The sequence below is a fragment of the Sarcophilus harrisii genome, chromosome 4 (genome assembly GCF_902635505.1).
Source record: "Sarcophilus harrisii chromosome 4, mSarHar1.11, whole genome shotgun sequence".
Classification (NCBI taxonomy): domain Eukaryota; kingdom Metazoa; phylum Chordata; class Mammalia; order Dasyuromorphia; family Dasyuridae; genus Sarcophilus; species Sarcophilus harrisii.
This window is the reverse complement of record NC_045429.1, coordinates 363,875,106-363,902,739: the sequence shown is the minus strand read 5'-3', so window position 1 is coordinate 363,902,739 and position 27,634 is coordinate 363,875,106. Positions and strand designations below refer to the sequence as shown.

Below are 27,634 nucleotides of genomic sequence, written 5' to 3'. Positions count from 1 at the left end.
AGCTCTGTATTTGTATCTCCAGAGTTTAACCCAAAGCTTTGCACTAGTTGATGATTAAACAGCATTTATTGAATTTAATTGTATTTTTCCTTATCTGTCACCTTAATAATATTCCTTCAGATTTGTTTAATTTCATTAGACTATCCTGAATTCATAATTCATCTTGAAATCATCCTCCTAACCTTCTTCTATGGCTCTAGCACTTGACTTAAATTATTTCCTTACAATCATTACTGAATAGCTAAGGGGTACAGTGGATAGAGAACTGGATTACAGTTAGGAAGAGGAGTTTAAATCCAGCCTCAGACACTGGCTGTGGGATGCTGGGCATGTCACTGAACACTGCTTACCTCACCCAGTTCCTCATGTAAAAATAAGCTGGAGAATAAAATGGCAAACTACTCCAGTACTCAAGAAAACCCCCCAAATAAGGTAGCAAAGAATAAGACACCATTGAACAACAATACTCAGGATTAACATCCCTGTTTTAGATCTTGAGATTTAGGTCAATATCCTTTAAGATGAGGGTCAAAGAATATCTCCTGTGGAAGGCCTTGCAGATATGCCCTCCATGCCATTCCTGCATGTATCAGAGCTTTCTCCTTTAAGATTACCTTATATGTTTCTATTTTTGTTTTACTTGCTATATCTTCTTTTAGAATGTAAGCTCCTTGAAGGTAGCATCTGTTTTTGCCTTTCTCTGTCTCCCCAAGTCTTAGCAGAGTCCTGAGGAAATAAATGTCTAACAAATGCTTGTTGGTCAAACTGTCACTGCTGAAAACTAACAGAGGGAGGAGCCCTCAGAACAGAGAAGCTGACCTCACTTGCTAGCTCTGTGCTTTTGCTGGGCTCAAGCCTGTAAACATATATGATGAGAGCTCAGGGGTTGAGGTTTTCTCAACTCAGTTCTGACAATTTATTAACTCACACAAGATCAGCCACAGCATGGAGGAAACTGTGGCCGGACCAATTATGAGGGTTCTGTGCTTCAGTGAAGGCCTGTGCTTTCCCCCACCAGCATGCCTTTACTTATTATTATTTTCAAGGCAGTGTAAACCACATTGAGGGGGGCTAGGTGAGGGAAGCAAGTGTCAGTTGGGGGATTGAGGAACCCTGGCTGTGAGCTCTACTCTGTAGAGATGCTTTGGAAAGCTTTCACTCCACTTCTCTTCCTTGTCTTGCTACAGAACCAAGGTAAGGGGTACCACAGGGGTGGATTAGGTATGATTAGGACCAGAGAGGTGTTGTGAGGAATAGAGAGCTACAACAAATGGAACACCTCTCTATTACTAAAATAATGGGACTGTCATAGTGATGTCTGAGACATCACTGCCACAATTAAAATCTAACGAAATAGACGGGGCACCAAGTTGGGAATGGGACTGTGGGTGAGAACTCAGTGATTGTTACCAACTCCCTTAATGGTCCGAAACAGAATCTCTAAGCAGGTCTTCTTTCTTCCTGCTTTTGTTTCTGAACTTCATCTTTCCAGTCTGTGAAATAAAAAGAACCATTTCTGACTGTGTGCACTTGGATAGGTCTGAAAACCTGAGTTCAAATCTGGCTTTAGACACGTACTACTTATGTGATCCTGAAGTAGTCATTTAATTTCTATCTGCCTCATTTTCCTCAACTCTAAAATGAACATAATAATAACACCTACCTCTCAGGGTTGTTATGAAGATTAAGTAAAATAAGAATTTAAATACACTCAATCCAGTGCCCCAGGCATATAGTTTGTTGTTCTTGAGTGGTTTCAATCATGTCCTACTTTCCATGACCCCATTTGGGGTTTCCTTGGCAAAAATACTAGAATGGTTTGCTATTTCTTTTTCTAAATAATAATAATATTTAATTTCTAAAACAACAGTTAAGAAACTGAGGCAAACAGGATTACATGATTTGCTCAGTCACAAAGCTACTAAGTGTTTGAGGCAGGATTTGAGACTCATCAGGAAGATGAGTCTTCAAACTCAGTGCTCTATCCACTGTGCCACCTAAGTATATATAAATGTTATATATTAATGTTAGCCATTATTATTGTCTTAGAAGTTCCAGGGAGCTAATGAAGATATTTGAGCAAGATGTTAACATGGCTATACCTGTGCTTTGTATTATTTTCTAAACTCTTTGAGGTTCTATTAAAGGCGATGCAAAATTGAGCCAGGCTGACCAATTAGGAAGCTTTTTCAGTAGTCCATGTGAAAGGACTTTAGGCAAAATAGAGACTGTATAAATAGAGAAAAGGGCATGGAATCTGAGGTATCTGTGGGGATAGACAGTGTAAGATTTAGCAAGTGATAGTATATATGTGCTGAAAGATAATGAGAGCTCCAGATTGTGAACCTGTATTACTGAAAGAATGGGGGTACCCCTAATGGAAAGGAGGAAATTTGAAGGACAGGAAAGTTCAGGTAGGGGAAAGATAATAAGTTTTGTTTTGGACATGTTGATTGTGAGATGTCACTGGGACACGGTTAGGTATGGGGTGGAAGTTCAAGAGAAAGTTTAGGGGTAGGGATCACCTATATGGAGATAATAATTAGAACACATGGGAATTGATAAGATCAAAGGAATGAGTACACTTAAAGAAGAGGAGTGTATCTAGGACAGAACCCAGGGTTACACTTGTATGAAAGGGACAGGCTGTGTATAAGTGTGTATGAAACTCAGCAAGGGATACTGAGAAGGAATGATTAGCTGTGGAGAACTAGGAGAGAGCACTGTCACAAAAGCCAAGGGAGAAGGAGTAAGGATCCAAGAGAATGGAACACTGTCAAAAATAGCAGAGAGGTTAAGGAATATGGAGACTCAGAAATGACCATTGTCCAAGGATAATTGATTGACATATGAACATAATAATGTAGCACTATGGATTATCATTCACACTATACCCACTCCAGTTGTTAATTGGAAACATTGTCCTTATTTTTGATCTCTCTCTGTTTCTGTCTTTGTCTGTCTCTGTTACTCTCGCTGTGTCTCTCCCTCCCTCTCTGTCTCTCTGTTTGTCTCTCTCTCTCTTGTGTCTCTCTGTCTCTCTCCCTCTCCACTCTCTTTCTCTCTCCAAATATATGTATGTATATATGTACGTAAACATGTATATTGCAAATTTATTATTTCTCCCTTAACATGTCATTCATGTCCCATTCTCAAAACTCAACACATCCCCATACTAAATAAATTTCAGTAGCTCCCTCTTCCCTTCAGGATGATATAGAAATACTGTTGCTTGACATTTAAAGCTGACAGTCTAACCCTTCACACTTTTTAAAATCTTCTTACACTTGGCTCCCTTTTATACATTTTACAATTCAGTTACATTGACCTATTTCTCATTTCTCATACACAAGACTCCATTTCCTGATTTTGTGACCAAGGTCTAGAATGCTTTCCCTCTCATCTCTACATTTAAGAAACCCTGACTATTTTCAAGACTTATGTGAAATGCTACCTTTGTTAAGAGACCTTTCATGGTTTCTCCAGCCAACAGTTTTTTCTTCTATTACTTTTAATATACTGTGTAAGTGTTTTGTGACCCTCTCCAATTGTCCTGATCTATGTCTTACCAATGAACCCAAATGACTGACAGAGAAAGTGAAGCTGGTGACTTTGCACAGTCCATCATCACTTAAATCCAACTCACTTATATGTCATGGTATCACATTCCTGGGATCAGGGTCCTTTTTAAAAATGAAGGACAAACACACAAAAACCTTTGTGAGTAGAGGTGCTCCATTGGGGACTTAGTTGAACTGTTCAGTTTAGAAATACATTTCTTCCTTTTTTCCTTCGTTCATTTCTTCCCTTCCTCCTTCCCTCTCTTCTTCCATCTCTTCTTCTTTCCTTCACTCCTTCCCTCCTTCATCTCTCCTTCCTTCCGTCCATTCATTTTCTTTCCTTTGCCCCTTCCTCCCTTTCTCCCTCCCTTCTTTCCATTCCTCTCTTCCTTTCTTTTCTCATTATTTGTTTTTCTCTTTTTTCCTCCCTCCCTACCCCCTTTCCTTTCCCTTCCCTCCTCTTCTCTCTCTCTCTCTCTCTCTCTCTCTCTCTCTCTCTTTCCTCATAGTGAATTATACCCTTCCTATGGGTGCTCTGCCCAAAGAAATGTATTTTTTTTCATTAATGAAACCTTCCAAGATATATTGGGGTTTACTGCTAGATAGCTTTCTATGGACCATGCCTGAAATCCAAGTCACTCTGGCTTTCATTGCTTGACGGACAAGAGGTCCCAGAGCAAGCCCCAGTTGACCATGTTTGGGTCCTGATTGGTTCACAGTGAATATAAATAGCAATTGTTTCTATTTTGGAAAGAATCCTTAAGTGTCTTTATCTCTCAGATTGGACTATTTCTTTTTTTTTTTTTTGGGGGGGGGGAGCAGGTAAAAGAGGCCATTACTTGCCTTATATCTTACCTAGCTTTAATAAGTCAAACTGAAAACTGTAAGGAAATTATCTTTAAAAGACCAAGGTCTCCTACTGTATCCAGGACCATTTCCAGTCTTCGTGATTTACATATTGCCACTGGATCCACATCCCAAATGAGGCTGGTGACTTTGAATAGCCTTCCCTCACTTAAATCCAAGTCTTTTGCATGTCATGGCATCACCTCCCTGATGTCATGGTCGTCTTCCTGAACCAAGGACAAACAATAGCAACAAGTGTCTTGTACATTTATTTGCATGTTGCTTTTCCCATTAGAATATAAAGTCCTTAAAGTTTTTGCCTTTTTTTGGATTCCCAATTTTTGCACACTATTTAACCCATAGAAATAACTTAAGAAATGCTTGCAGATGGGTTGGCGGTCAGTTTCCTCATTTGTAAAATGAGCTGGAAAAGAAAAAGGCAAACCACTCCAGTAGTTTTGCCAAGAAAACCCTAAATGAGGTCTTGTTAAGGTGGATGTGACTGAAACAACTGATCAGCAGCAACAATAGAAATAAAAGTTTTGTTTTTTTAAGTATGGTTTCCTGTAGAAGAATCTGTTGTAATGATTATTACATATGCAAAATAAATGAAAAGTAGTTTTATGGGGTAAATATACTAGAATGTAAGGGAATTAGAAAAGATTCCTTGTAGAAGGTGGTATTAAAGCTGACCTTCTAAGGAAACTAGAGATTTTGAAGAAGAGGTAAAGATGGAGCTTATTCCAGGCATATAAGTCAAGCAAAGAGTTGGAAGTATAAAGCATGAGAAACTGGAAGGAGAACAGTTTAAATTTTCTTTTTTTGTTTTCAGGATAGCATTTAATGGATGGAATGCATAATAAGACTAGAAAATTAGCTTGGAGCCAAGTTATATAGTGAGTTGTCATAAATTTTTATTTGATCTTTGGGTTAATATAGAGATACTCAAATTCATTGGGGAGGAGACTGACATGTTCTGAAACATGCTTTTGTAAAGCCATTTTAAATAGCTAAATGGAAATAGGAGAAGAGAGAGTGTGTGAAGGCCGCTAGGTGGCGCAGTGGATAAGATCAGCAGTCCTGAATTCAGGAGGACCTGAGTTCAAATGTAGCCTCAGATACTTAACACTTTCTAGCCATGGGACCCTGGGCAAGTCACTTAACCCCAAATGCCTCAACCAAAAAAACAAAAAAAGATTGTGTGTGTATGTGTGTGTGTGTGAGAAAGAGAGAGAAATTTGAGATTTTTGGTGTCTCTCAAAACTAAAGACCCCACAATGGTGATCATCAAATACTCAAATGTCTTTGGAAATGTGGGTGTCCCTGAAAGGCAGAGATCAACCCGGATTAGGGAACAATAAATGGAGAAGTGGACTTTTAAATGAGGTTGTGGGCTGAAAGCCTTCACTTCCTCCTGTTGAGAATGTGGCTTGGTGAGGATTCTAATCTTGATCTTGAGATCAGTCAGAATGGTTGCCTTATTTTCTCCCCCTTTGTTCAGCAACCTATGTGAGTGAACAAAAGCAGTGGATATTGGTAGTGATCCAAAATTGAGGTTTTACTGGAGTAGTCCATGACAGGATAATGGGACAAGAGACTTGAAAGAAGAATCATTCACCTTATGTGAGAACAAGAAAAAAATAGATATTTTTCTTCTCATAATGGCACATTAGCTACACAAAGAAGTTTGAAAAAGTGATGGCTTTTCTTTGGTTTGTATTGACATGTGCTCTGGTTCTAGATAAAGAAGAGCTTTATGCAGTTCCTCTAAGAACAAATTTAGGCAGACTAGATCATCATTTGACACAGGCTTAGAAATGCTGGCTATCCTGCCCATCAGAAAAGTGGGAAATTGTCTCATGTTTATCCTTTGAATCTATGTTCTTTTATCCTAGATCATAAATTCCTGGGGCAGAGCCATTCATTATGGCTCTGCACACAGGTGATATTTAGCATAAAAGATTTATTTGGGAGAGGACAAAAGGCAAAGCAAGGAAAGGAATTCTACTTTAGTGCTACACTGAGATTGTTCTGTGAACATATATATTAACCTTCATTTTTTAAAGGGTTATAGATATTGTACTCTCAAAGCCAGTGACCTCTACTCTAATTTCCTGGACTTTTCTCTCTTAGGAACACCAGGTTCTGATATGAGCATAAATGTCATCATGGGAGATAGAATCCAGTTACAGCCAAATTGGAGTCAGCAGTATTCAAACAGTTCAAAATTCACTTGGTTTGTGGAACTATCTTCAAGTAAGCAAACATTTACGATACTGAGTTGGAAAACAGCTGCAAAGGTGAAATATGAAGCTGATCAATTCAAAAACAGAGTCCATGTCAGGCCTGACAACTTGACTTTATTCATTAACTCAGCTCAGAAGAATGACAGTGGTTGCTACTACATGCAAATCACCAGTCAATCAGGACAAACTTTTAAGTCTACCTCATTCCAGGTTTCCGTGTTTGGTGAGTATCTATGATGATATTTTCTAACCCCTTTATCAGCATTGCAGTACCTATTTCAGCTGGGCCAATTCTTACAGAATTTTTCCTTCTAGATCCTGTCCAAGCTCCACAGATCCAGGTGACTGGAAAATCATGGAATAATACCTTGTGCCATGTGAACTTGTCCTGCTTTGTTCCTGGGAACAGTAATTTGGTATACACTTGGCACAGAGGGAGAGAACAAATTAAAACCTCAGGGAAACATATCCATGTACAGCTCTATATCCAAGCCAACACAGAGAATTTTTATTCTTGTAATGCCAGCAACCCAGTTAGCTCAGCAAGCCATGCTATCAATCTTACCCAGGCATGTGCTAGCCCAGATTACAGAACAATCCCAGGTAAGAAGAATATATCTTTACTAAATATCACATCTTTTTTTTTGATAATGACAAAATCCTTCTAATATTTTTTGAAGTATGTGAGAACCATGGTTCTTAGTTAGTTTGAAAGAATTCAAAGAAATTCTCTTGTAGTCACAAAAGCATTTATTTATGCCATAGCTGATGAACTAGTCTCTAAGTGAGTCTAGTGATTAAAAAGAGTTTTGGGAGAGCTTTATATGTTGAAAAATTGGGGCTTAGCTAGTAGGCCAACAACCTACAAGGTTACAATTTAAAAAGAAAGATAAGAAAGCGTCTAGGAAGGAGATTTTCATTCAAGTAAGGAGATAGGATATCTTTTATCAAGGTACTGTAAATTTGACAGGATGGGGTTTCTGTAAGGGATAAATAAGGAGCAACAGATAAGATGTTTAGTATTCCACATTTAGGGTTAGATTTTAGCCAGTGTATAGATTGGTCAGCAACCTCTTTTGTGGTTGCATCAGCAAGACAATTTCCTATGGCTTAGTCCGTGTATATCAAATTAGTTATTTGTTTAAAAAAAAACATGTTTGTACTACAGGACACATAGTACAACAGATATTATTCCCATATTAGGAATAAACTTAAATAAAATTGAATTTCCCGTTGATATAATACAAACTATTTCATAGCTTTACATGCCTCTAAGAAAACTGATTGTACTAAAATTCTCTCCTCCAAACTACACTGAAGATGTTTCAGATTTAGTTTCAACAAACAAGAACAGTTGACTCCCACAAATAGTTGTATTAATTGTTTTTACATCATTTTGAAACCTTTAAGGACCTTATTTCATATAGACAAATACGTCTACTAACAGATAAATGACTAGGCCAAATAGTCATTTGTCTAATGACTACATATTTTCAGATAGAAAATAATCATTTATTTAATGAATATACATTTTTAGACTGAAAACAGCAAGATCTCGCATACTTACAATGTGCTCATGGCTTCTATTGGCCAATTACTCTGAATATAGAAATTTGCTGTAAGAGAAAAAAGCAGGGACATGATTATCACAGAAATCATCTTTAACTCTGTTTGACCAGGTATGAATCACAAATGATTATTACCATTGGTTATCTGATAACCAAATATGCAGTTACAATTTCACTCTATAGCCAGATTCAAGAATATGTGGAGAACATTATTGTATAAAGCAATGCAATTGGGAAATAAAGTTAGTAGGAGCCTACTTTCAAGAGAATTTGAAAGGGTGGAATGGTGGGTTAACCGATTAAATGGTCCATCATCCACACCTGAAATCAGACTTAAAAGAAATAATAGTATGTAAGATCCCAAGACATTTTTCTCAAATAGCTAAGTCCCACACCAAAGGCTTATCCTTCATCAGAGACTTCAGCTCTCAAGGATCACGTATCTTAAATAATAAGTATTACATTGGTAACAGTAAGAGATTCATAACAGAAAATTCACAACTTATCTTAATTTTAAGAAATATTACACAAATGACTTTGCTTTAAGATGCTCAATAACCAATTATCCAAAATGGGATGTAGGATCATAACAAATAGTTGAAAAATTATAAAATGTGTTCAATTATGAAAGCTTTAAAGTGATTTTTATACAACCAATTAAATTAGCCTCATCAAAATAACAAAATTTATCAGGCCTTATCTACATTAGAGATTTCACTTAATATCTTTCAATAGTTTTTCCTTTCTTCTTTTTCTTTTAAAACTATCCTGATTTAAAAACCAACCATTAGTAATCATTTCTATGTAACAAACTTGCAGATTATCATTAAATCCATTTTGTGTTTGGGACCTATATAGCCCAAACAAGTTTTTTCCCACAGGATTGATGTTTTTTTTTTCCAAGCTGATTTTAAGAAACCAAGTTTTACAAATTAAAGGGAGTCTCCAGAAACTTCAAAAAAGGAGTTGCGCTTGCTGCTTCTGCCTGTTCACCCAAGCTGTTCTTGTGGGCTTTGTTCTTTGACACATCCCCTACATATTCTGTGAAGAGGGTAAGAAAGCAGCACATCTTCAGATCTCAAGGTGAAATTGTTTTAACTATTTAATTTTTTCTCAACTTACAAGCAAAGGTAGAAATATTCAGTTCCCTAAGTGGCAGTTACAAAACATCATATAAAATAACGTTTTAAACAGATTTCCCACAAACTTTTAGTTACAAGCCAAATCTCAGTTCTACAGTTTTAGAAAGAACCCATTATTTGTCATTTAGTATTTATTGAATTTCATAGACACAACTAGTAGGACTTTCTTTTCCCAAACTATTGCAGGTTTAGGAGCTCTTAAGCTTGGGTTCCAAACCAAAGATCTAAGAGGTACTCAGGGACAAAAGTCCCCACATGAATGACTAAGAGACTGTAGGTGAGAGTAGATCTTGAGATCTGGAATCCCTTCTGCAAGACAAAGATGTTCAAAGTCTTCAGGTTTCTTCCTCTCAGTAGGCTGGAATAAAGGGCTAACTAGAAGCAATTTGCAAGAGTCATAAAAAGGAAGGATTCTTAGAGAGAAAGCTAAGCTTTTCCCCATTTTTTCCTTTCATTTTGCAAAATAAATCCAATTGAAAGATAGTGTTATATTTTATAGAGCCTTTCTCAGGTCATTTTTTCTGATCCCCATTTTTCTGATCAGTTTTGTAAAGGAAGATGAGGTGCTTTTGTTTGAGTTCCCTTATGTCTAAATTCTAGCTCAACTTTTACCAAATTACACAACTCAGGGAACTGATCATGTTGCTCCACCATGATATGCAAAAAAATGTGTGTGTGTGTGTGTGTGTGTGTGTGTGTGTGTGTGTGCGTGAGAGAGAGAGAGAGAGACAGAGACAGAGACAGAAACAGAGACAGAGACAGAGAGACAGAGAGAGAGAGACAGAGACAGAAATAGAGAGACAGAGAGAGAGAGACAGAGAGAAAAACAGAGAAAGAGAGAGAGAGACACACACACACACACACAGAGACAGAGAGAGAGACAGAGAGACAGAGAGAGAAACAGAGAGAGAGAGAGAGAGACAGAGAGAGAGAGAGAGAGAAACAGAGAGAGACACACACAGAGAGAGGGACAGAGAGAGAGAGAGACAGAGAGACAGAGAGAAGAGAGACAGAGAAAGAGAGAGAAAGAGAGAGAGGGGGGAGAAGAGAGAGAGGGGGAGGAAGAGAGAGAGAGAGAGAGAGAGAGAGAGAGAGAGAGAGAGAGAGAGAGAGAGAGAGAGAGAGAGAAGAGAGAGAGAGAGAAGAGAGAGAGAGAGAAAGAGAGAGAGAGAGGCTAGTTGAAAAGCAACCCTTCAAAGAGCACCATTTGATCTGGTCAGAACCTGTCTCATCAAGCCCCCCAAGAACTGGAGACCCAAACTTCTGTCAGAGGTCTTGGGCCTCCTGCAGGGCCAGCTAGTTCAAAGCAAGTGTCAAAGCTCAAAGGGAAGCATCTACTATGTGTAACTTTACAAGAATCCAGGTCTGCAAAGGGGACTCCCTGGATTTTGTGCAGGAAAATGAAGTGTGTGAGAGTCATGGCTCTTAGTTAGTTTGAAAGAATTTAAAGATACTCTCTTTTAGCCACAAAAGAGTTCATTTATGCCATAGTTGATGGACTAACCTCTAAGAGAGTCTAGAAATTAGATAGAGTTTTGGAGAGCTTTAACTGAAAATTTGGGGTGTAGCTAATAAGCTAACAGATTACAAGGTTATAAATTAGAAAAAAAAAAAAGATAATGAAGGAGCTAGGAAAGAACTTTTTATTCAGGAAAGGAGACAGGGTATCTTTTTGCAAGATATTGTCAATCAGACATGTTGGGGTTTTTGCTGTGGACAAATATGGAACAACAGCTAAGACATTTTATTGCTCTATATTCCTTAGCTAGATGTACAGTTTTCAGCAGACTCTGGACTCCCCCATTATTTTTCCCCCACTGTGAGCTAATTAGCCCAGGCAATAAATTTATTACACTAAAGAAGCCAAGATCATGGGTTTGCTCTCTTTTCTTCCCCTCTGGTCGTTCATTGTCTTTCTTTAGCTTTGTTTTTTATGTCACCCTCTAGGAAAATTTCTTTTTATATCCCAATTTCCTTATCTGAAAAAAGGGATATTTTGGGAGGCACCATACTATAGTGGATGGCAGAGTAGAGTTAGAAAAAACTTAGAAAGAGAAAGTTGGAATGATCTTGATTCTAGTCTTCTCTCAGACAGTAACCATGTATATTTGGTAAGTCACTTAATATGTTTCAATTTCCTCATCTGCAAAAATTAAATCTATGGATTTGAATAGCCTTAAATCTGTTATGCTTTTTTCCATAGCTCTAGACTATGCCTCCCAATTTACAGAACTGTCATTCAATTATGGTTCCTTTGTCATAAGGAATTTGGGGCTAGAGTAAGTTTATAAAGCTATATCTCTTCCAAGACTGGAACATACATGTCCTTCTGAAGGTGGTCAGTAACCTCCCCTTAAATTCTCTGGAGAAAAATTAGTATATTGAACTGATGATCTTGAAAGGAGATGACATTTAAAATTATAAATCATGTCTGGTATCTTCAGGAAGGGAAAAAGAAATGTCTTATCTGTTTTAGGTAGTTGGATTTTTAAAAATAGAATTCCTTTTTTGGGGAGAAAGTCAGTTGTTTTTATTTGAGAAATAGTTTTTAAAAATTTGAAATCTCAGGCTACTTAACTGTCTCTATATTTTTTGTATTATAAACTTAACATCCACAAGAAATATTATTAAGCAGAATGAAATTTTAAAAATTAAAAATAATTTAAATTTATATGAGGGAAAAATATAGTTTTAACTATAGGAACAATAACATTGATTTATTCTTAAGGGGAATTCTTGAAGGAAACCAGCTTATGTCTAAATTCTAGCTCAATTTTACCAAATTACATGACTTAGGGAAATGATCATATTGCTCCACCATGATTTGCAAGTTTCTGAGGTATGGTATGAAACATTTATCTGGGTCTTTGAATTCATCCAATATGAATTTGTTGGAAAAACTTTCATGTGTTCATGTGTTTCATGTGTTCTATGGGAGGTGCAAAAAGATCTGATATAGTTCTCCACTCATATCCAATTCACATGAAAGTCAAGATATTACCCTCATAATGTCACTGGTACTCTGAGAATGAAGTACAAACAATGAGAACACAAGTGAAACATTTCAAATTATGACATGACAGATTCCAATTTAGAGGTAAGCTGAATGGCAATAATTATTCCTTGAGTTTGAAGGAGAAAGAAATCAATATCAATTCCTTACCAGTAACAGAAAGTTCCTAAAAATTCTCAAGCAGGGAAGTGATATGATTAGATCTATTTAATAGCATGATTGTTTTGTCAGGTACACACACACACACACACACACACACACACATTTGCTTTTGACTGTTTAGTGAGAGGAAAACATAGATGTTTCTGAACTTTTGAGACTTTGTGACTGGTATTATCCACCAATGCAGAGATACTAGATCAAGGGGGAAGATTCATGGAAGATAAATTATGAATTTAAATTAGGATGTGTTGAATTTAGGGGGTTCAGCAGTATATTCAAACAGAGGTGTCAAACAGGGGCTTGGAAAAGTGAAATTGAGGCTTAACATGCATAGTTATCTTCATGATTGTGATTTAAATCATAGTCGTGGAGAAACAGAGAGAGAAGACTGAGAATAGAGCTTTGGAAATCTCAAGAGGGTTAGAGGTAAAAGGTGAAAGAGTGAAGAAGATTGAAAAGGAATTTTAGACAGACAGAAGGACTAGGACAGAAAGATATCATGGAAGTCAAGGGCATAAAAATTTTTTAGAAAAAAGGTTTTCAGCAGTGGGAAATGACAGAATGGCCATTGAATTTCTCTAATAATTGATACTGGTAACTTTGGAAAGAATAATTTCAATGTAGTAATGGGAATGGAAGCTAGACTTCAGGAAAGTGAGGAGTTAATTCTTGTTGATTTCTTGAGGGAGAAAATAGAGAAACAGACTGCTCTTTTTAGAGGTTTAAAAGTAAAGGCACAATAAGATTTTAGTTTGAGAAGTAGCAATGTTATACAAGAATTAAGAAATAAGATAGCTTGAATTCTGTACTGTGATTAGCTCAGGAGTCAGAGTTATTGAAAGAGGTTTTTCTGAGTTGGAAATCATCAGGTAACTTACAAGAACAAGGAGGAAAAAAATTCAAGGATAGAGAACAGTAATGCACTATTGAAATGAATAATGCAGTGGTCAGTGATGAAACATGAAAATATTGCCAGAATAGCCATTATGACTTGGTAGAACATAGAGGGAAGGACTGAGGGAGCTGGGGTAATGGTGGTAAAGAGCAGAATTAGGAAAAGTGAGAGCAGAAATTGAAGCAATAGTTGAATTTTTTTGGCCAGGATATTACAAAGATTATCCACATAAATATTGGTATCACTGAGGATGATGGAATGGGTTGAAAGAAAAGGAAGACTGTAAGTCGTTGCTGAAGTCAAACAGTTAAGTGTCTGCTGTGATTATGGTGCTTTATTAGGAACTCTAGGGACTGTGGAAAAAAAATAAGATATGATCCTTCCATTAAGGAGCTTACAATCCATTTGGAAGTAAAGATAAAACACCTAAACAATAGTGAGGAATACACAATAATATGTGCCTAAGGATTACTAAGCCCCCACACTTTCTGAAATAATGTTTATTGAAAGAGAAATCATCAAAGGCTAGAGGAATTGGGAAACTTCATGGAAGTGGGGAGACTATAGATGGATAGGAGTTGCATGTTCTGTCATATCCTACTCTTCATTACCTCATTCAGGATTTTCTTGATAAACGTATCAGAGTGATTTACTATTTCCTTCTCAAGCTGATTTTATAGAAGAGAAAACTAAGGCAAACAGGGTTAAGTGACTTTCCCAGAATCATACAGCTAGTAAGTATCTGAGTCTGGATTTGAATTCAGGTCTTCCTAACTCCAAGCCTGATAATCTGTCTTTCTAAGAGGAGAGAGAAGAGTTGGGAGATGAGTAGGAGGGATAAGAACTCAACCCTTGTTTCTTCTGCCTTTCCCAGTATTGTTTCAGGTTTTGCGTTTTTTTGTGATTCCTCTCGTCATACTGATTCTCAGCACCCTTGTCTGCCTGTATGTGATAAGGAAGAGGAAGAGGAACTCAGCAGCAGGCAAGTAGAAATACCCAAATTAGCAATAGCTCTAGTGGAGACTAGCTCTTTCTCTCTTTTTAAAATAATAATAGCTTTTTATTTTGCAAAGTACAACAATAGTTTTCAACATCCTCTCTTGCAAAAAGCTTGTATTTCTCCCTCTCTTCTCACCTTTACCCTTCCCCTGGACAAATGTGCAATTATTCTAAACATATTTCCACATATATCATGCTGCACAAGAAAAATCAGATCAAAAGGAGGAAAAATGAGTATCTTACTCATTACTCAACAAGCAAACAACAATTACAAAGGTGAAAATATCATGTTGTGATCCATTCAGTCTCCATAGTCCTAGGGACTAGATCTTGATAACCACTCACAAGCAAGGTTTCCAAGAAGCCTTGAGAGAAATGTTTGGGGTAGTGCTAAGAAATATATATTCCATTTCCTCCTGATATCTCACAAACTTATAGACATATCTCCTGCTTTACCTCTGAGTCTTTTGTGATATGATATCATACAAAATGACATAATCATTTCCTGGACATCTAACCCTATTCTGAGAAACTACTGTCAGTATCTATCTGCTTTCCAATATTTATCTACTTCACAGAATTGTTGTTAGAAAATACTATGTTGATCTTAAATGCCATGTAAGTTTGACTGATGGTATTCTTAATGTCCTGAGAATTTGCCTGTAATTCTTGGTAGAGATTCCTCCATACTCGACTGTTTGCCACAGGAGAGGTTGCTTGGTGAAGCTGCAAGACTCCCTTCCCTGGAGAGCTTTCTAAGAACTCATTCATTTGGATTAGTGAAATGCAGTCCTACCCAAAAAGCAGCAGTTTGGAGAAGGAGGGACGACTCCTGGAGTCCCCACTCCAGCTCAGGCATCTCTGTTCTTTCTTTCTTTTCTCCCACAGATACGAATAGTACGATTTATGCTAAAGTTGGTCATGATAAACCCCGGAGAAATCAGGTATGTTATCCCCAGTATTGCTGGAATTGGTGTCCAGGGTATTCTATGGGATATAACTGTATGTAGCAGGAATGAATGAGTCAGAATCCTGACCATGTCCTCTAAAGGTATCCACCTGACAACTTAGGTTTTGATTATAGGGAGAGGAAGGAAGTACCAGGACAAGGGAAATATGAAAAAAAATGAAGGGGAGACAGAGGCAGAAACCATGGAACATAGGATCTAGAATTGAATAGAACCTCAGAAGTCATTTAATCCAACTTCATCATTTTATAGATGAGAAAATTGTGGTCCAGGGAGGTCATCCAGTTGTCCAATTAAACAAATGTGTGTTATAGTTATTCTCTGAATTCATTCTTCAGAGTGAGACCTGCTACATCATTCAGTCAATTTTAGGGAAATCTCTGAGGGGTCAAAAGTACCTTTGTCTAATGCTATTAGCTCAAACTCCCTTTACAATGTGTTTCCCTCACAGCCATTGGTGGTTGGTGACCCAATTCTATTCAATGCCATCAATCAGCTTTTACAAAGGGCTATTTATTTTGAAGGCACAGCAAGAACAGAAATACCAATATTCTCTCCCTTCACTGGGGCCTGTTCTTTCCTAGTCATCTCTGTCCCTATAGAGAGGGGACTCAAACTTAATACTACTCCTACATAACATTCAGCACATCCACCAAATGAATTTTTAAAATGTACATAAATATTTTAGTTAATTCTTTTCCAAACTAATTTCTAAATGTGTCATGGCTGATGGGCAGATGAGTCTGTTTTTCTCATTGTTGGACTGGGCCAGACAGGTTTCCTGGAACTTTGCTCCTTCCCATGTGGCTTTTGGCAAACAGCAAGTCATTTCACAGATTTCAGCTCCCAGATTTTTAGGGCTCACTCTTCTGATTGTTCACATTGCACAAGATTATAGCCAACTCTAATATTCTTCACTAAAAATAAGAAAGTTTGAAACATTCAAAGGAGAAAATCTCTGTATTCATGGGGCACAGTTAGTCTCTAAATGGGAGGGCTTGAGATCTTTCCCTTTATATCACTGTCTTTTTAAAAATTGGAACAGCAGCTATGAAAAAAGATGGAGCCCAAGAGCAAGACACTGGATGTTTCATGCCAGAACACATTTGGCTTCATAGACAATCAGCAAGTTGTGTCTTCAGCATGGTTAGGTAGTATACCAGAAGCAGTTACAGATGGGGGCATCCAAATTGAGGATGAGGGCACTTTTATTGCACACCATCATACCTTTCTGGAAGGAGGTTCCCTAATCTCATCCACATTGAGAATGAAACAATTCACATTCCATCCCTCAATGTACAGGGTTAAAAGTGAATTTTTAATCCAGTGGCTGTCCTCTTCTGAAAAATAATAGTCTTTTGGAGGTATTGGTGACTCTAGAGTTATCTTCCTCTTCTAGTTTCACTAAAGGGCATAATTCAGAGAAAAGAATTGGCTACTTCCCATTTACTATATTGGGGCCCAAGAAGCTCATCCTTTGTTTAGTCAGTGTCTCATACCCAAAACTATCCACCTTCATGAGCAGATATAAGCTATCATGCAACTCACTAGGTTACCCACAAGCCTTAGTTTCAGAAAATTCCAGGAGAGGATTTATGTCCTAGGCTTAGCAGATAGTGATAATTACTTGGCAAATAATGGTTTAAATCAGATCTGATAAAAAAGAAAAAAAGCATTTAGAAAGTGTGTGTGTGTGTGTGTGTGTGTGTGTGTGTGTGTGTGTGGTAGAAGTGAACTAGGAGGCAGAAAAAAACAAAATCTTTTCTAGTTCTAAATCTGTATGGGAATTTCTCACTTAGCCAAGCAATTGCCATCTTGTGTGGGTAATTAAATAGCATGTTTTCCAATACAAACACTACATTGCTTGTACAAGAAAAGTATTTTTATGGAACCATTTTGCTCTGGGGGCAAAAGGTACTTCAAAAGAAGAAAACCCAAGTTTATTTTTTTCACTCACTTAGATGTATGGAGTGCCTAAAACAGGAATCACTCGATGGTACTGAAAGTCTATGATTTTCTGTGCTTCTAGGTAAATCTCTTTTTAGCGAGCTCATGACAGAATAAGACCATTTCATGCAGGAGCAGAAAATGGCTTATCAGATCTGAGGAAGAAGTCTCTTAACTAGACCTTGGACTAACTGAAAAAGGGAGCTTTCCTTTTCTTCTCATATTTCCCAAATGGTCACATTTCTGACTATGATATTTGAAATTTGAAAGTGTTAATTAGTTGGTGTTGGGTTTTTTGTTTGTTTTTTGGGTTTTTTTTTCCTTTGCATTGCATTTTTGGAGGCATCTTTTGGAGATGATTACAAAGAAGGTTAGCAAGTATCTTCCCCCAACTCCCAAGTAAGAATCGCCATAGTTATATGATATAGTTGGAGTCAGTTATGACCTTTAAATACTACCTAATACAGTTCCTCATTTTGTAGATGGAGACAATGAAGACTAGAGAGGTTAAATTACTAACCTAATGTCACAAAGGTAATAAGTGACTAAGGCAGGATTCAAGCCTAGGTCTTCTGAATCAGTCATCTTTTATCCTACTATATGATCTTTCCTATATAAATACATTTTCCTAATTAGGTAACCAAAAATTTGATTAATCTAAGAAAATACTGACAATTTCAGAGGAAAAAATCCCTTTAAAATAGGTGTTCTTGACTTTTTGTGCCATAGGTACCCTTGACATTCTGGTAAACTCCCCCTTTTCAAAACATTTTGAAATAATTTAAGGAAATGATAAATTTCAGTTAACAAAAATAAAGATTTTTTTAACCATCCAAGTTCATAGACTCTTTGAAAGCACAAGCCTTTATGAATTCTTGCTTTAGAACAAATTAAAACTACTCTTACATAGAGGTATGAACTGCTTTGTTGCCTAAGTTTTCTGTTATTAGCAGTCTATTCTAATTGCTACACCTGTCCCTAAAATTTATTTAAATTTAAATTTAATTTAAAAGATTTCTCTTTTAGCAACATTGAGGGTTCCCTATATCCATATAACTTAGATTTGTATAGTGCTTTACAAGGTTATAAGGTATTTTTAACATACATTTAAGACATCACCTCAGAAACAAAAGTGTGCTAATGTAAATGTTTAACAATGTTTTGTCTTAAAATTATGAATGAACCTCACAACTTTAATGGACATTGCTAACATTTTCTCCATCTCTTTCTTAAGTCTGGACAATCAACAAAACAATCAATCAAGCCCTGATTTATAATTTTAACAATTTCTAAAAGTGTAAGTGATCACACTGAAAATTCAGCTATATAGTACCTTGCAAACCAGGACAAGCTGGCTCTTGCTCACCCCTTTGAATCAGAGGCTAGTCCAGCTCATGCCTATTTGATAATTCCTTACAAATGGCCATTCAACCTTTCTAGGAAGGCTTCCCATGATGGGGAAATTCACCACATCAGAACCTAATTTTTGAACAATTCTGGTTCTCAGGATGTTTATCCTATATATCAAATAAAAATCTTCATATCTGCATTTCTACTCTTGGGTAAAATAGAACAAAGTAACTCTTTCCTCTACCTTGCACCCCATCAAATATTTCAAGACATGTCTTCCAATAAATCTCTTCTCCATGGTAAATAGCCATAGCTCTTTTAATTGATTTTTTTATGGCATGGGCCCCAGTTCCCTAATTTTGGTATAACCCTTCTTCATATGTTCTTCAATTTATTATCATCCTTGCTAAATTGTGGCGCCCATACTGAATGCAGTGTTTTGATGTGATCTGACCCGGGCATATTGTTGTTGTTTATTGTTGTTGTCAGCTTGCTCTTGACTGTATTAATATAGACTGATTACATTTTAAAATCATTTTTATAATTATGAATTCATAAACAACATATAAGTTCATTTCAATTCTTTTTTAATCATGTAAAACATTTCCATATTAGTCACTTTGTCTAAGAAAAGTCAAGTTTAAAAAAGAGTGAAAGAGTCAAAAACAGCATGATTCCATCTATATTCAGACAATATCAGTTCTTTCCCTAGAGGCAGATAGTATGCTTCATTGTGACTCGTTTGGAATAGTTTTGGATTATTGTATTGCTGAGAAGAGCTAAGTCATTCACAATTCTTCGTTATACAATTTTGCTGTTACTGTGTAGAAATGTTCTGGTTCTTCTCATTTCAATTTGCAGCAGTTCAAGTTTTTTGAAAATTATCCTGGCTGTCATTTTTTATAGCACAACAATATTCCATCACATTCACAAGCTTTTATAGTATTCCCCAATTGATAGGTATTCTCTTGATTTCCATTTCTTAGCCATCACAAATAGAACATACATCAGTTATTTTAAAATAAGACTGAGAAATGACCATTCTTGGAAATTTGACAAGTAATAAACAAGGCAGGCACGGTATAAAGATAAATGTAATATAATTTCTGTCCTCAAGAAGTTTGTGTTTTATCAGGGCAGAAAACACAGCCATATACAGGTATATATAAAATAAATAAAACATTTTGGGGGAAATGATAGGAAGACACCAGTATCTGGTGCCAAGAAAGATTAGAAAAGGCTTTGTAAGCCTTAAAGTTCAATATAAATGTGAATTACTGTCATTATAAGTTTTTTGGTATCATCTGTAGTCTGTCAAAAAGCATTTATTAAGTATCTACTCTGTTGTGTTCTGGGGATGGACAAAACAAGGGCTTTAACCTCAAGAAGTTCACATTCAAATGACACCAATGGTGTAGTATATTCTAGGCAGGAAGGGCAATTGGTACAAAGGCATGGCAATGCAAGATAGAATGTCATATGTGACTAAGAGCAAAAAAGTTACTTTGACTAGACCAAAGAGTGCATGAAATGAGTAATAGGTAATAAGGAAGGGAAAGTAGGTTGGCATGAGATTATAAAGGGGCTTAAATGCCTATCAAAAGAATTTTGACTGCCTGTTAAGCTTTAGAAAAATGAATCATTGAAAGAGATTTAAAACAAGGAGATCAATTAGGAAGCTATTATAAAGGCTTCTGTAATAATCCAAAAAAGAGGTAATAAGAGCTTGAACTAGGTTAGTGGTAGAATAAGTAGAGAGAAAGGATTGTAGAGAAGAGATGTTATAGTAAGAGATATGACAATATTTGGCTACAATTTCATCATGTGAAGAACTAAGTATGACATTGAATTTGAAAGCCTGTGGAAATGCAAGGATTGTGATGCTCTACTTATTCCTTTTCTTATATAGGTACAGAATAACTGTGGAACACAACAAGGAAACACCATCTATTCTCTAATGCAATTTCCAGAACAGGTACATTTCCAACTTTTCAGGTGACTCAGCAAAGTCCCACTGAAGTCTATGAGTCAGGGATGTCCTGGAGCCAGTTCTAATTGACTTACCAGATTATGTCCCCATATTATTCTATAACTGTAGCAGTGAGCTTATTAGGAATATAATATAAGGCTTATGGAATGAAGCCATCACTAGATGAACCTGATAACTACAATCTAATAATAATAATAACAACAACAACAAACAACAATAATAACTGCCATATATATATATCACTTTAAGGTTTGCAAAATGCTTTATATCTATCATTTCATTTGAACCTCATAACATCCTTGAATATGATACATGAGAAATTATTAGACCTCAAATAGAAGAACAGAATCTTGGAGAATTTAATGGGTCTCAAGTCTACTTGATTCCATCTATGTTGATATACTATTTTTTTTAAAGACAATGAAATATAGCAGTAAGAATTTAGAATTAGAAAGCTTGGGTCCAAATCTTAGATGTAATGCTAGTTGCTTGACTTACACTAGTTTTGTTAATTAACAAAACTGTTTCTGTTTCTCATCTTTAAAATGAAGATTTTTTACTACTCATCTTGCAGGATTGTTGTGAGAAAGTGACTCATACTTCTCAAATCACTAGAAAAACATGAATTTTTGATTTAAGAATTTCACAGTAGGATAGTTTGTGAAGGCTTAAGAATGAGAAAATTGTTCTCCAATAGTGATTGAATAGAATTTCCTAATTGTTAATATCTTCAGAGATATTCAGTGGATGAGGAAACCAAAGTTCAAAGAGTGGAAGCTATTAGGCTAAGTGGGAGAGCTTAGACTAAAATAGTATTAGAAGATCTGATTTTTGTTGGCGAAGTTTTTGTCATCCTTGGCTTCTCCTTTTCTCTCTCACACTGTAACCATTTTAACAAAATCTGATATCAGGGAAAGTTTAATGTAGCCATTTCTACTTCAGTATGAATTGAAATAATTTGTCATCAGATATCATGGTTATCTGTTTTAAAATCTATTCTCTAATTATGGAAGAAAAGTCTCTGTTCACTATTACAGATTAGTCAAATCAGGGATCAGGTAGACCAAATTTATCATTTAAGACCTTATTATAGGTATTGTAGCTCTTATGAAAAGGCATTAGAGACACAATTCTTTCCCTTTAGGATAATACATAGAATCACTAATAATGAAAAATAACACATGGGACCATAAGATCAAAGAATTAAGGAGTATGTAAGGTAACTTATTTTATGAGAAATGTTAAAGAAGAGAATAGGGAAAAGAAGCTGAAAGCTGAAACTCAGCTAGCTAATATGTAGATATGGTTTTGCTAAAATATCAAGAGAATCACTCCATTCCCACTCCAAGCATCTTCTCATAAAGTATGTTTGAAAAAATCATTAAAAGAATAGGTTATTCATTTAATGAATAAACTGGGTAAGGAAATAAGGAAGATTTCAGTTCAAATTTTGTTTTAAATACTTACCAGCTGTAAGCAGACTTACCAGTCTGGCAAATTAATTCACCTATTTTAGTCCTGTTTCCTCATGAAAAATGTGGAATAATAACACCTGTCTCACAAGGTTGTTGTTGGGATCAAATGAGATAACATATATAAATTACTTTGCAAACCTTTAAATAACCACAATGATGCAAGCTCTTATAAAACAAAGGGCTAACTATAAACTACTTGGACTCATAAAAAAATGAAGCTCAACTTCATCTAATTATCTTGGACAGATGAGCAGATAAAGGGGAGACACAGAAATGAGCATATTAACCCAACTTTTGACTCCAGGAGGAGGCTGTGTAATAGTATCATCTGTAAAATGAGATTAAAGGGAAAAACAAAGAAAGCTGGATCCAGGGCAGAAATATCAAACACTCCACTGCAGCTGCAGAGAACAGACAATATTTGCAAGTGAGGCAAAGCCAGATTAAAATGTAACTGGGAAATATTAAACAAAATAAATAAAATTTTAATAGATTATAGATAATAGTAATATGTGGTTTTCTAAGTCAACATGTGCCTGCAAGGCTCCTTATTTTTCATGTCCCTCATTGCTTATTTGAGTTTGACACCATTTATGTAGGGTAGCACATAATAGGTGCTATATAAATTCAAACTATTGTTTTGTAGAGGCAGCTGGTGACCATTAATAGAGTACTGGACCTGAAGTTAGAGAAACCTGAATTCAAGTGTGGTCTCAGACACTTACTAGATGTGTGATCTTGGACCAGTAACTTAATCTGTTGTTTGTCTCAGTTTTCTCAATTGTAAAATAGGGGTATTAATCATAATAGCACTTTCTTCCCAGGGTTGTTGTAAAAATCAAGTGAGATAATATTTGCAAAAGCACTTAGCACAATGCCTGAGACATAATAAATGGTTAGGGAATACTTGTTCCCTTCCCTCTTTCTGAAGATTCCTTGCACTTCCTTGCACAGGACAGGTGCATAATAATTCAATGTAAGGTACAAGGTTCTTATCTGTTTAAGTTGGAGTATGGCAGAGATAATCTCTCCACATCATTGTCATCATCCTTTCTTTTATAATGGTTTAATTTTTTCCTTTCACTAGCTTTCTGCTTCCAACCTTGCTGGTCAAGATAAATCAGTGCATTCATTAGTACAATTCTCCAAGTATGTAAATCTCCTCCTTCAGGATGAGTATTTACATGTTTATATTTGTATGAACATGCATATCTATATCCATTAGTGGACATTCAGAATATATGTCTATGCTTGCCCTTTTGTGATGTGAAAAGCTTGTGTGTTTAAGGGCCTGAATATCTGGTGATGTAGAGAGCTGTCTTTCTCAGGCTTAGGGTTAAGGATGTAGCCTCTGGCCTCTGCTGTCTTAAGCATATCTGCTAAATAATTGGAAATCTAGTATGAAATACCTATAACTTAGAATTGATGGATAAACAGGAGATAGGTTTTCTCCTCTAGGAGAGAGAGGAATCTCAGAATACTGAGATCCAAGTGGGAAAGAAAATACAAAGAGAGAGAGAGGGAGTATTTAGTCTGACACAAGCAGGAAACCAGAAGAGATATTTAGTCTGACACAAGCAGGAAACCAGAAGAGATCTCTGTGAGTAGCCAGAAAGACTTAATGTAGTTCAGTCTGTCTAGATAGGGAGTAGAATCTAGGGACAACATGAAAAACAGAGTAGGCAAAGGTGATACCAAGATCAGTATAAATGACCCAAACCCAAATCCTCAGAAAATCACATGGAAAGACCTTGGCCATGGATAGCTTTGGTCCAGAAAGAGTAATTAATCTCAATAAGATCTGGCTCATGCTGGACAAAGCTGGGTGGTCTCTATGCTGCTAATTATCAGTTTCCAGACATCAGTGATTCAATTGTCCTGGATATATTCAAAAAGACTAGTCTAAATGTGTGTTGCTGTTAGAGGGAGATAAGGGATGGGAATCCATCTATGTTACTAAGACTGCAGCCAGCCACAAATAGGAGCCCCAGAATCTGGGGTTAAGTCAGTGGAAGAAAGATACACACTTCCTTTCTCACCATTATCTATAGTCAGATCTATGTCCAGAGACAAAATGCCATATAAGGTGTTCTTTGCTCTTTCACTAGAGGTCACAAAGCAGCATTGTTTATACTTTGGGGAATAGATGCTAGGGGGAACTGACTAGGAGACCCTTGATGCTTCTCAAAGTATCCATCTGCACCCTCTGGTTGGGTCCAAATTTAATGTGACAGTGACAATTGCATCTCTTAACTTTGAGCTGACTTCTCTCCTTCTCTGGATTTTCAGCAACATTTTCCCAATCAAGTAAACTCCAACTCATCCCAACCAGTTACTATCTATCAAGAGGTAAGTTACAAAATTGCCTTCGGAATATACTGGCTTCTCACATCCATCAAACCTCTTCTCAGGGATAATGTTGAGGTTCAGAAGGAGACCCCAAGGGACACAGACTGGTGTCATAGGGTATTGCAAAAGAATTTGCAGACTTGAACCCATCTCCAAGTCAAAAGGCAAAGTTTATTGTAATTGTAATACCTATTAAAGTGGGCTAAGTTCCAAAAGGATTTAGTAAAGAACTAGAGAAAAAAATAAAATTATAGGACAAAGCTAGAAAGACAAGAGCTGCATGTTACTTATTTGCTAATTTTATGTCTTACAAGTAGGTTTGAGAGATGGTCTATTCACTATTGTCTCAGGAACTTGGTTATCACTAACTAGCAGATTATCTATCAGATAGTCAGCAATGTAGGTAGGACTATCCTAAAGCCAGAAGACTTTAGAATCATTGATAGACAGATGGTTAGAACAATAACATTCTTAAAGTCAGAGGACCTCAGGATCATTGCTATATCATCCCTAAAATCTAGAGAAAGAAATATATAACTATATTATTATATTTCCAAGGCCAGAAGACTTTGTAATCATTGACAGACAGATTGTTAGAATAATAACACTCTAGGGTCAGGGGACCCCAGGATTACTGCTAGAAACTCTATCCTACCAGCACCATTCATCTTGAGAGAATGCATAGTTCTCATGTATCACTGATTAACTGTCTGTAGAACCTAGGAAACCACCCACCATTTCAAAGAGAACAAAATTGAATCATACTGCTTCATAAATAAATGCTTCCTTAGGGTCAGTCAGTTACCCGGTTTGGACCAAAGCACCTGAATCCATAGCAGCCTAATGGCTTAGCTCCAAAAGAATAAAACTTCCTGGGCCACAGATGGGCAAGACCCTGTTCAAATGTGTCTAATAAACTAATTTTGCCTTTTTGGTTAACCATCCAAGAGGTTTTATAGATATTTGTGTAATAGAGCAGATGGTTTGCCAGTGGATTAGAATCTGATGCTAACAAGGTCTGGATCACTGATTTGTTGATAAACCCTGTTGATGGCTAAAGATTGCAAATCCTAATCACAGGCTATTTTCTTATAAATCATACTATACATTGAAGGTAGGCTGGGAAAGACTGCCTGGCTCATGCAGGATAATCTAGGGTATTATCATTAGTACTACTAGAATTGCAAATCAAAAAAATGTATCATAGGGTAACTAGATGGTACCCCCATGATACATGGAGATAGAGCACCAGCCCTGCAGTCAGGAGAATCTGAGTTCAAATTTAGCCTCAGATACTTACTAGCCATGTGACTCTGGGCAAGTCACTTCACCTCAATTGCCTCACAAAAACAACCAAAAAACTCTCCCTTCCCCCCAGCCCCCCCACCCCCCAAAAAAAGAACCTGCCCTAGAGCAGTGTTTGGCAAATAAATGTTTTTGGTTTTTGGTTTTCTTCCTCCCCACCCCTAATTCACTTTTTTAAAACTATGGAACAACATTTCCAGCACTGGTTCTCCTTTCCCTTCTCTCAAGTAGAAGTAAATTTTGGAATTTTGCCTTGAGCTATACCTCTAAACTGACTCAAATTGTTTGTTATTTGAATTTGGAAATTCTGCCCAAGGATGGAGCTCTTAGTTGATACCAAGGTGTGATTATGAAGAAATCCTTATCTCTCCAGAAGCAGCTAACAGCAGCTTCCTGAGTATGAGACAACCAAAGCTTCTTATTAGTTTTTGACTCTTCGTGACTTCATTTGGGGTTTTCTTGGCAAAGATACTGCAGTGGTTTGCCATTTCTTTCTCCAGGTCATTTTACAGTTGAGGAAACTGAGACAAACAGGGCTAAGTGACTTGCCCAGGGTCACATAGCTAGTAAGTATCTGAGGCTGAATTTGAATTCTGGACCTTTTGACTTCAAGCCCAGTGCTTCATGCATTGTACTACTACCCCCATCCTAACATGTAGCACTTAGGAAATGCCAGGTATTGTGTTCAACACAGGATTTGCAAATATAAGCATAAATGTATTTAAATATACATATGCTTTTATCTATATATCTATATGTTTATATATGTAAAAGTCTATTATTTCTACATATGCAAAATGCCTTTATATCTCTGTATAAATAGCGATAAATATAAATATATCTATTTATGATACCATATAATATAAATGTCTGTATATATACAGATTATATACACATATAGATATATAGACTATATATACACAAAAAATATATGTGTATATTTGTGTGTGTGTGTATTTAGATAAAGAAAAGGAAAGAATGAAAGAGACAGAGAGAGACAAAAGAGACTAGAGATGGAGAGTGTCAGCCCTGCCCTCAAAGACCTTAAATTATAATGGGAAAAACAACACATAAAGGGAATGGTGACTGGGAGGGGTGGGGGAGTATTCTGGGGAGGTAGAAAGTGTATCTGGGAAAGAGGGAGATTAAGAGGTCCAAAGATGAATTGATTTACTTTCCCAAGGACTGGAATCTGGATGCTGCAAGACTTGGTATGGAAATTCAAGTCTTAGGTCCTGTATGGTAGGTTTTGTATCACCAGTCAGGAGTGCAGGAGTGTGGTGGCTTGGATATGGTCAGATTGTAGGTCTAATGATAGGTACTGAATTAATGTCATTGCTTCTTCCTCAGGTCCAGAAATTCAATCGACTGTCTAGCAAGGAGGTGGAGATTTTCCAGTTCCATTCTTAATAATGACAGCTACTATCTGAAATGAATATATTGTTGAAGCATTTTGAGAGCTAAGAGATTTGGTAATAAAAACAGCTCATATTTTATAGGTCTTGCAGGTTTACAAAGCTCTCTGTTCACATCAATCATATGATGAAAAGAGTGCGAAGACTGCACAAATATTCCAATAGTTTACAACCTTATCAATGTGGACAGTCTCTCCAGTGATGTGGATCACCATTCATTTTTGCCTGCCTATTTTGTGTGACACTTTAATCTAATATCAGGGGGTCCATCTCACATGCTGGGGGACTTCCTGGATCTCACATCACAAGAGTACAAATGGCATACAAAGCTATCATCCTATTATCCCCTTGTCCACAAGCCTAACCCATGTTCCTTTTCAAACATAAACTTTGTTGTTGACATT

At 36.6% G+C, this 27,634-nt stretch overlaps 1 protein-coding gene across 1 annotated transcript; it reads left to right on the top strand.

Moving 5' to 3' along the window:
* The first annotated feature begins 932 nt into the window (after positions 1–932).
* CD244 (CD244 molecule) lies at positions 933–27,634 on the top strand. The gene is made up of 8 exons (XM_012547989.3): positions 933–1,194; positions 6,540–6,875; positions 6,968–7,255; positions 14,307–14,414; positions 15,320–15,375; positions 20,606–20,671; positions 24,451–24,510; positions 27,166–27,634. The coding sequence occupies exons 1-8, from the start codon at positions 1,140–1,142 to the stop codon at positions 27,223–27,225; spliced, it is 1,029 nt and encodes a 342-aa protein (XP_012403443.1). The 5' UTR covers positions 933–1,139; the 3' UTR covers positions 27,226–27,634.